At 33.6% G+C, this 10,797-nt stretch overlaps 1 protein-coding gene across 1 annotated transcript; it reads left to right on the plus strand.

Annotated features, from left to right (window-relative positions):
* The first annotated feature begins 4,514 nt into the window (after window positions 1-4,514).
* LOC134240439 (uncharacterized) lies at window positions 4,515-10,282 on the plus strand. Its single transcript, XM_062722532.1, has 8 exons — window positions 4,515-4,533; window positions 5,018-5,208; window positions 6,261-6,300; window positions 6,536-6,630; window positions 6,720-6,932; window positions 7,027-7,066; window positions 7,175-7,299; window positions 10,247-10,282. The coding sequence occupies exons 1-8, from the start codon at window positions 4,515-4,517 to the stop codon at window positions 10,280-10,282; spliced, it is 759 nt and encodes a 252-aa protein (XP_062578516.1).
* Window positions 10,283-10,797: the final 515 nt, after the last annotated feature.

The following is a 10,797-nucleotide window of genomic DNA, read 5'->3' on the forward strand; positions in this document are numbered from 1 at the left end:
ACTTCAAAGGAACTTCCGCTGAAACCTCTGTGGCTCCAAAAGTGAACCCTGACAAAGACCGTCATGATCTCCAGCTGCGTATTTGTTTTCCATCAACGCCATCCTGCAGATACTGCCTTTGATGAATATTATCACAACTTCTCGCCAAACAAATCCGTGTCTCCATTGATATAAATGTGTTCAGTTTTAGCCATTTAGTTTAACAAACAACAAAAATCAGAAATCACGCGCATTATGTGGGTATATGGAAATCTCCGTCCTTTAATTAACGAACGAATGCCAGTTCAAAACACAACACAAAGTTAATAAAGTCCAGTTCAAAATAGACGTGCTTCATGTTAGCGGTGGTGAGCGCGCGAGTGCGAATGACTCGCTGAGCTGACCACGTGACCTTACACATTCCATTACAATTAGGCAAGGCGTGGATCTGAGAATTTTCACAATTTACCAACGTAAATGTTCCGAAAACCTCCAAACAAATTATCGCATTAAATACATAAATACAATTATTATTTTAATAATTGATGTTGCTTTATCAACGGGTAGATGCTTTATCAATAGCACTTCCGGTTTTGACATGAACCAGGATTATTAGACAGGATTATTGTTAAAATGATTTATGTCAATTACTAATTGTATAATTGTTTTGCTATTCATTGGCTTATCTTTTCCTTATTATTATAACAATCTCATACTTGTCTGTTATGGGCTCTAAATTAGTAATAAAATGTTCTGTTCTGTTCTGTTCTGAACCCTCGCTTTTATTTTATTGAAACTTTATTTGTGAAAACTGTTGCCCTTATAAAATGAATGATAAAGGGTAGCAATATCGTTAAAAGCAAGATGTCAAAGAAATGTCTTATTTTATCAAGGAACCCGTTGGCTATTTGAAGACAGATGTTACCCCCCCCCCCCCCTCTTAGATCGTTTTCGGAGAAAGTAAAGCCTACATGTACCAGTTGAGTTGTTGTTAAAAGACTCTTTTGACATCTTTAACAATGCTTTCTTATATTATACTACGTATGCCTACCTAGTAATGTAGGTGTAACTTACCATGGATCAGCAAACAATCTAGACAAAGTCTAGGCCCCTAGCCTTGCCTAGCACGATTTGTACTGCCATCGTAAAAAGAGTTGATTTTCACGATCCCCATAGTCCTAACAACTTTCAGTCAGAAGTTCGTTTGATGTAAAGCTCCAGCAATTTTCACATGATGTTTTCAAAGACACAGATAGCAAATATTCTAAATTTTGAACTCGATCTACTTTCTCTCGACGCATGTAAACATCAACGGTGCTACGTCATCAAGTTATACGTCATCAATTTGATTTTGGCAGTCATTCATGTAGTTTCGCAGGGGAAGTCTCAAAGTTTTGTTAAAACGAAAGTCGTATGAGATAAATAGAACATCTATAATTGTGTGATTTGATATTGGCTTTATCCAACTCGTTGAAATGGTGTATATTCGCTCGGCCAGCCTCGCGAATATATACACCATTTCAACTCGTTGGATAAAGCCAATATCAAATCACACAATATAGATATCCTCTATCTATTTTTTAAGTTCTTAACATAGTTGAGCTTGGAAATTCTTAAAACTTACCGGTAACCATTTATGTTTATTATATTATATAACATTTTAACTCACCTGAGCTGAAAGCTTAAATGAACTTTTCTGATCACATTTTCTCCGGCGTCTATCTGTCTGCCTGTACGTCAGTCAAGCTCTCTCTCTCTCTCTCTCTCTCTCTCTCTCTCTGTAAACTTTTCACATTTTCGACTTCTTCTCCAGAACCACTGGGCAAATTTCAACCAAACTTGCCACCAAGCATCCGTTGATGAAGAAAATTCAACTGTCTTCAAATGAAGGGTCACACCTTCCAGATCTTTTAAGGGGAAGATAATTAGGAAATAGTGAAATTTTGTGACATGGTTTAGGAAAATTCTTTAAAAATGTTCTTCTTAAGAACAAAAAAGCCATGATTGGTTATAGCTGTAATGAAACACCCTCAGGTACTCCAGATTGGAGTTCGTTCAAATCAGGACCCCTGGAGGTAGGATGAGGGCAAGTTGATATTTTCAAACTTATCGGGGAAAAAAATCCACAGCAATATATATGTATTCTTCGTTAGTGTATAAACAAGTTAGTTAAAATCATAACCCCCCTGTTTTTAGGTTTGCACCACTTATGCATTACATATTTTCAATGCTGTACACAGGTGAGCGATGGGGCCCATCGACCTCTTGTTGAATTAGTTCTATGATGTCACAAATGTAATAAATTTCGCTATAAATCATGATAAATGCAGAATCACACGCGAAACACAAGCTGGAAACACTTATGTTCCCCGACAGAAGCAGTTATGCCATCCTCTAGATCGCGTTGCCCTCTTTACTATAGAATCAACAATACTTGTTTATTTTACAGCATAGAGGGGTAGACATATATATATACCTATATCTTTTGTCATGGGGAGCGCCTATGTTATTCGTAATGAAATAGCGAGATGGAAATTTAGAAAATATTAATGCTTCACATTTCATAGATGTAATTCAAAGTCTAGAATCAATTATTTTCTTATTTATCACACAGAGTCAAAAATACAGTATTACACATTTTCCACTGAGAGATCCTTATCTTATTTCGATAAATTACATGTAGAGGAAGTCGAACGAGGCCCAGGGGAATGGGCAATGAATGTAAAAAACCCTTTAAGCTTAGTTTACGTTTAGAAAAATGTGACAATGTTTACAAATGGTTGCACCCCTACTAATGTGTTCGGAACCTTTTATTTTTCTGTATTCTGCACATTATAAAACCCAATGAGTTCAGAGTAACTCTTGCGCTGACTCTGGCGAGAGTTAGCGAGACTTCAGCGAGATAGGGTAAATTATTCACGGAATTGTGGCTAGGAAGCGACTTGCACGAGGAGGAGACATGGTAAACAGAAAAGTTATGTTGCGTTTCAGTTTTCACCACCCTATAATATCTGTAGAAATGTACTTCAATCGATCTCTTTTGAATTCATTCAAACTGAAATAAGTATTCTCTAAGTATGATACAATTTCTGCAGTCATGAATTAAAATTTCTTTTAGGACAAATATTCTAGCATGGGAACTGGGATATATTTGTTGGCGTCAGATTAGCAAATGAGATACCAATATGACTTTAACTGAGCAATCAGCTGAATGAGAATTGCATTATGGGTTTCAACGAATACTACAGGAATTTTATGCTTGAAAGAAAAGGAAAATCTTTTGGCGATCGGAAAGGCACAAATTAAGACCATTTCCCCATCCATTTCGTAAATGAAAAGCTGATTTTTTTAAAATTGTATTATTATACTGTTCACAATGACACACAATTCATTTGTTGAATAAACAATGGAAGTCTAGGATTTTCAGTCATGTTGCAATTGTAAGCGATTTGCGTTTCTATTAATTTTTTTGTTGTACCATCGGTGAATACAATTGTCTGCTGGATTCCCAGGCCAAAACACGTGATCACGAGTATACTTTTGTAAAATCTGTGTCGTCCATGTAAATGCATGAAATGTTGCTCGTTTTCCGTACCCTTGTTGAAGCGCTGGTGTTCTGAACTTGACACAAAGTACATTTTATTAAACATATTTTTGTCTAATTATCAAAAGATTAAAAACGCCTGTGACATCTTTCATACTTTCTAATCTTTGTATGTTGGTCATTTGAATTTTTGTTTAATTTTGCACTCCATTGACATGATCATAGATTGACCTGAACCACGTGTTCGAAGTAAAATGTAAACATGTATTTGGCGTAAACGTTGCTATTCAACGATTGGTCAGTTGCTCGTGGTAAATTATGAACCTCTATGCGCATTAATTACAATAGCCATATACATGTAAGGCAGACAATGGTTTGTCAGTGCAGATGATATTACATATTTTTACCAGCGTATCGGTCGCAAGCGCTCTAATTTTCGCCGTATTTGATAAGACATTTTGTAATTTTTACCCCCCCCCCCTTTTAGTCACAATGTTCTGTTCAAACTCATGAAAGTCTTTCAGAAAGTTCTGGAAACACATTTTTCACAGGACATCTTTTCAAAAGAAACAGGCGGTATTCAAACAGACTATACCAATTTCCTATTTACTGCCTATTTATTTGTAAACCCGGTTTCATCCTAGAACCTTTGATTGGGTCATCCTAAACCACGTGTCTTGAATTTAAATCATAATAACATTAGTAGGGATGGGTTGGATATGACAAAAATTTAAATAGAGCATCTGTATAGAAATATCCCAAACCTTTGATACGAGCAAAATAAAATATGAAAAGTTAGAAAAAGAAATTGAAAGCATGAAAAGTAAATTTAATACGGATAAAGTATATTTGAATGCGATTGAGCAAACGCTAAAGGTTATCTTAAAGAAAAAAAAAACAGAAGCCGCAATTCTGAGATCTAAATGCAAGTGGTTTTCTGAGGGTGAAATACATGTACCTTCCTCTTATTTCTTCCAATTAGAGGAAAAAAATGGTGGAAAAAACTATGGGTAAGAATTACCCGGTAAATATGATGAAGGGACATATAAAACAAATATTGATTCTAAAATATAGGAACAAATAAAATTTTACAAAGAAATACCGAAGGGTGTGACCCAGAAAGTGGAGATAAATTGTTAAAAGATGTTTATAGTAAACTTAACACTGAAGAAAAGGAAATGCTTGATCGCAATATTAATAAAGAAGAAATTTAAAAAGCAATTATGTCAGTAAAAATTAATAAATCACCAAGGGAGGATGGTATTACTGCAATTTTTTTACCAAATTTACTGGGATGTTATTAAAGACGAAATTACTAACGTAATCAAACAGTTTCGCAGTAATCGCAGTTTACTATGCGATTCTCAAACAAAAGGTATATTATCCCCCGAATTCGTTCGGATTGACATAATCAAATGAAACAATTATTCAGAAGATTCATATATTCAGGAATCATTCATTTACAGAATTTTATTTTATTCTGATCTAAAATAGGTCGAAACGATGATGACATTGACCTTGCGATAGACATCACAGAAGCATTTGATCATGAATTATCAGAGGAAGAAAATCAATCTCCAGTGAAAAAGGCAAAGGGAGCTCTACTAAGGGGAAACATACTGGAAGCAAAAGAATTTGCACGGGATGCCTTTCAAGAGCTTTTGCCGGAGGATATTGATATTTACGTAGAATTACGGGAGATTTTTAAAAAAGTATATTTATATTTCTCTCTCTCTTTCCATTACTTGTACAACTTTGAATAAAAATGTAAACTTAATTTTAAATGTAGCAGGGACTATATTATCGGCGAAACTGTGGCGTATGAAAATATTTCTTTTTCTGCTTTTTAAATTACTACGGAACACCATATTTACATAAGAAACCAAAGCTGAAAGAAATTTTTGAATTGACACACATTAATACCTATGGAATAATGTAAAATATGTTAAATAAAAATGGTTTTCTAAACAAATAACAATCTCGTAAGCTTCTAATCTAATAACAGATATGTGCAAAAATAAGTCAAAAGTGATTACTAAGCGATCAACAATTTTTGTATTTGTTTGATTTTCTTATGACTAGTTGACCATCCATAAATATAAGAAAGATAAACAAAGCATATTAAAACAAGTATGTTTTTCAAAATATGAGAAAAAATGACGAAATTCGGGTTATCCAATATCTACTTTAAAATAGTCAAATAATATAATAGTTAATTTAATAGTCTCTTCTGATAGACTCTATTTGATATTGTCTTTTAACGCAAAAACAAATACATTCATTCTTTGAAACAGAAGTAGGCATCGCCTGAGTAACAAAATGATTTTTTTTATCTTAATTTCAAGGATAAGATAATGACCTTGACCCGACCTTGCTCCTTAATTAAAAAGGTCGTTTTAATCTAGCTGATTCTATCACTTAACTGGTATTGTCTTCTCTTATCTGTGAAGAGTCCATTATATTTATTTTCAAAAACAATTAATATGGGAAGAATCTCTCTTGAAGAACAAGATTGACATGAAAAATATTATGGTGTACTTTTAAATCACAAACATATATGTTTGTGATTTAAAAGTACACCATAATATTTTTCATGTCAATCTTGTTCTTCAAGAGAGATTCTTCCCATATTAATTGTTTTTGAAAATAAATATAATGGACTCTTCACAGATAAGAGAAGACAATACCTATATAATTTTACATACAGAAAATAATAATAGATGTGTTATATCTTTAGTGCGCAGACAATTTCTACGCCTTGAAGTGCTTTTGTCTAGGTAAGATCTTTAATTTTAGCATACCTTAGTGAGAAAAATAAACGAAAATATCATAATGAAAAGCAAACAGAAATGCAAAAGAGAAAAACAAAATGCCCCACCACCACCAATACATCAAAATAAAGCCTCGCCCAAAAATATATGGAAGAAAGAATGCGCAAAATACTAGTAAAACCAACCTAGGAAACAGTTATTTTAAAAAATTATAACTGTTTACTATAATCTTTCTTTTCAGTCCGTTTGTTCGAGAAGGAGTTTTGGGATCCATTTTCATTAATTTTGTCAAAAGAATATTGGATACCTGTTATACATGGTCCATACGACCTCCAGGTACTGATAACAAAGTGAGCGTTCTCTCTTTAGATGCACTCATAACTTTGAGTTTACATGTCCAGATAAATATTCAATTTTCTTCATAGGGAATCAAAAACTTATTCAAAGAAATAGAAGAGTTGGCTTTTGCTTATCTTAAACAAGATGATTACTGTTTGATTGCTAAAGGAATCTGCATCGAATTGCTCATGTCCTACGGAGAGCTTTCACATGTGTTTTCTAGTCAGTCAGTCGTGTCCTATGTCAACAAGAGAACGAGTGCGGTCGAATTTCATATTTGTAACATGTATTTTCGAAAGGTAAGATTATCCTGTTACTTTTACAATGTATTAATATTGTAAAAACAATCAGCAGTGTGTTAGATTTGATAAAGTATATGTTTTACAATTATAGGGAAATCCTCAAGTCGTATGTTCAATTTACAGAAAGAGAGGTGAGAGTCAGAAAATTTCTAAAAATAATATTCCCTACATGACTTTAAAATGTGTCAGTATCATGCATATATGTAATACACCACTACTATTTTTTTTTTGCTGTATAGATCGCTGTAACTGGATATGGGATGCAGATAATCTTTATATTTGGGCGTTAGCTCTCAGGGAACTTGGAAAATTAGATGTTGCTCTGACGAAAGTGGAAGAAGCTCTTCACATATTTCAAGAGGAGGTATTTCAAAAAGGAAGACTACTGACTATTTTTTTCCCCAATATTTATTGTTACTGTCAAAGACATTTATATAATGTATATAAAGTGGAAAATCACAAAGTCATGAGAACTATATGTTCTTCATGTATATACTTTACTTTTTTACCAACGTTCTCCATAAGTTAAAAATCACCGTGTAAAGGGGTGCATGTGGGGTTTCGATTAAGTATCATATGGGGTTTCAACTCCGAAGCGGTGATTATTTGCATTTGGAAAATGTATTTGTAAAAATCATTTGATATTGAATTCTTCGGGCCCAAATGACATGCGCACGGGTTGTAAGAATGTATTACATTCCAATTTAGTGCAACAGGCTGGTTGAAAGCGTTACGGATTGTGCAAACACTTCTGGGTAGTTCAGTCGACTGAGAAAAGTTGTGGTATCGCTGACATTCTTTGCTTTATATTTTTCAAAAGCGGATCTTTAAGGTCTGTCGAGACGTTCCCCAAAATCTGTTTTGTATATCTTCGTAATGTATGAAAAATATTCAAAATTTTAATAATATTCTGATTTCTTAACCAGTTTCTAAACGTTTTTATAAAATCCAGACACTTAAACATTTGAAATTGGAAAATTATTTTTCTTACCCAAAGGAATATAAAAGAAAAACTACCCCTGGTATCGTGCAGAAATGCCTGGTAAGGTACCTCAATTTTTTGAGAGTAAACATGTTTAAGTAGCAATACTTCAATGACAAACTCTTGAAAAATTTTATCTATAATTAAGGAACGTCTCGTCTGTCCTTAAAGCTCATTTTAAGGATGATACACTGTAGATAAAGATCGATGTAAATACAATTCATGTAAACTTTTTTCACTTTTAACAGTCTGTATATATATATCTGTAAGAAATATAAACTTTTGTGGCCAAATTCTACTGTGCCTAACGAGGTTTCAATGTTTGTTAACATAGGGGTTTCAACTCAAAGGCTTTTTCTATATTTTAATCTTTGTATTTGGATTCCTGGTTCATTCATCATGAAGAAAAAGTGAATGGCCCTATGGAAGGCAAAAGATTTGTTTTTCACCGGTGTGCAAAGGCTTTTAAGCAACTCAAATTCTTAATTTATGTTATATCGTCAGTCATATAACAGTGCCAAAAATCCAAAAATAATTACATTCTCTAATTTTCTCTCTATATAATTGTAAATTTCATTATACTTTCTACTGCATTTAGCGTATGTCAGACCTGACGTACATGTAAATACTTTGAATGTAAAAATTAAGACATAAATACTCACTTTAATCTCTATCGGCTACCTATCAAATATACGATATATCTAAAAATTCTGACATTTATGTATAACTGTACAGTGGTCCAAGCTCTTAATTGAATTGTCAAAATAAAATTCAAATAAACAGTTGCGTTTTTTGTAAGAAAAAAAGTTCAGCGACCGGAATTTTAGTAACATTGTACAAGTACCTAAAATTATGGAATGAACTACCTCTGCATATTAATCAAAATCTATTGATGTTTTCAAAAACAACTTTGAAAAAAACACTTCTTTAGGGACTTATTTTAAGAATTGCTCTCCATGTATATTAGTACAATAATAACTCCATGTATATTAATACAATAATAATAATAATTAGTATACAATGTTACTGCATGTACAACGCAATTGAATACGTTTGTGTAAAAGAAGGCGTTTAATTAAATAAATCAGTTTCACAAGAGGCACATTGAGTCTCATAAACACGGAACTGGGTTTCCTTTAGAGAAATGTGGGAAGGTTTAATTTTGAATCTGGTAAAGACGCACGAGAGGAACAAAGCATATTTCTGTGGCAATACAGGGACATAGCTTCCTTTTTTAAATTTTTTTTTTATGTAAATGGGGGTCCAAGAAAAAATACTTACCTAAATAAACTCTGCACAAGCAAAAAAGAGTCTTTTTACTATTTTATATAGGGGGCGTGGGGGAGGGGGAAGGGGTGGTGGTAGCTAGGATTCACTTTTAGTACCAAATTTTATTCATGCACTATTCTTCAATACTATTATTTGACGGTACCGCAACAAAAGTGGGAGTTTTCATTGTAGAATTTCAATAGTAAAATGTTATCCTTGGAAGAAGTGCTCCCTATACTACATGCAAATTTCTTCCCACATTTACTACAGGGAAATCTATTTCCTTGTGTATGAGAAGCATCCTGTCTCTTGAGTGAGCTTTCACATCTGTTCATCTTTGCACATAGGTAGCAACGAAACTTTTTGCCTAACATATGACCACTCATATTTCGTGGTAAATGAACGAAATCCATCTTCTTGAAAGAAAGCAAAAATTTAAACATAGAAAAAGCCTTTGTGTTGAAACTCCTTATATTAACACACCTTGAAACCCCGTTAGACACACAATTCGGCCACTATAGTTTATATTTCTAACAGAAATAGAGACTGTTAACCTTTAACTATCATCCTTAAAATGAGCTTTAAAGGTCCGCTTCTGAAAATTATAAAGCAAAGAATGTCAGCGACACCACAACTTTTCTCAGTCGACTGAACTGCCAAGAAGTGTTTGCACAATCCATAACGCTTTCAACCAGCCTGTTGCGCTAAATTGGAAGGTAATAATACATTCTTACAACCCGTGCGCAAGTCATTTTGCCCCAAAGATTCATTAGCAAAGGAATTTTACAGATATATTTTCCAAATGCAAAAAATCATCGCTTCGGGGTTGAAACCCCATATGATACTTAACCGAAACCCCACATGTGCCCCTATACACGGTGAAAATCTAAAATACAGCTCTTAACACTTTTAAAACTCACATGGTTTTTCGCACAAATTAACGTCACATTATTATAATGTGAAATTGAGTATCAAGGAGAGACAAAACATACTAAAAAGCAATTTATAACTAATTGATTTGATTTGATTATAAATCACTAACTTACATCATAATTTCCAGATAAGATTGGTAGGATTTTTATTGGCTCTTGGATGATAAATTATGACAGCTCTGTTTCAACGCACTTTGAAAAATAAACTTTTTTCAAAGAGCTTTAAATTTGGGACTGAAAATGAGCGATTTTTCAATATCCATACTTTGAAAATTCTTTCTCTCTTAAATGTTTTACTGTACTTAATTTTTTCAGTTTGCATGCATTTTATGTAAACTGAAGTTTTTAACGTCATACCAGTTATGTAAATACATATATTTGGGGATGGCATAGGCATCGGTACCGGTAGGGGGGACTTAGGGATACAAATGTTTTGCAAAGATATACATAATAATATAGGCATTGAAAATAGGGGTTTACCTTTGGGAGGGGGGACGGGGCGGAGGGGGATCCACTACTGACGGCTATGTACAATATATAAGGAAAAAATAGTTGAACTGAGAGACCTTTTACTCGTTTTCTACTTGTTATATCCCCGCAAACGAAAATTAGGGGGGTATATTGGAATCGGCATGTCCGTCTGTCTGTCCGTCCGTCTGTAGACAAGATTTTGTCCGGA

Source organism: Saccostrea cucullata, unplaced genomic scaffold, assembly GCF_032062105.1.
Source record: "Saccostrea cucullata isolate Sc308-1 unplaced genomic scaffold, CSIRO_AGI_Scuc_v1 ctg2470, whole genome shotgun sequence".
NCBI classification, from domain to species: Eukaryota; Metazoa; Mollusca; class Bivalvia; order Ostreida; family Ostreidae; genus Saccostrea; species Saccostrea cuccullata.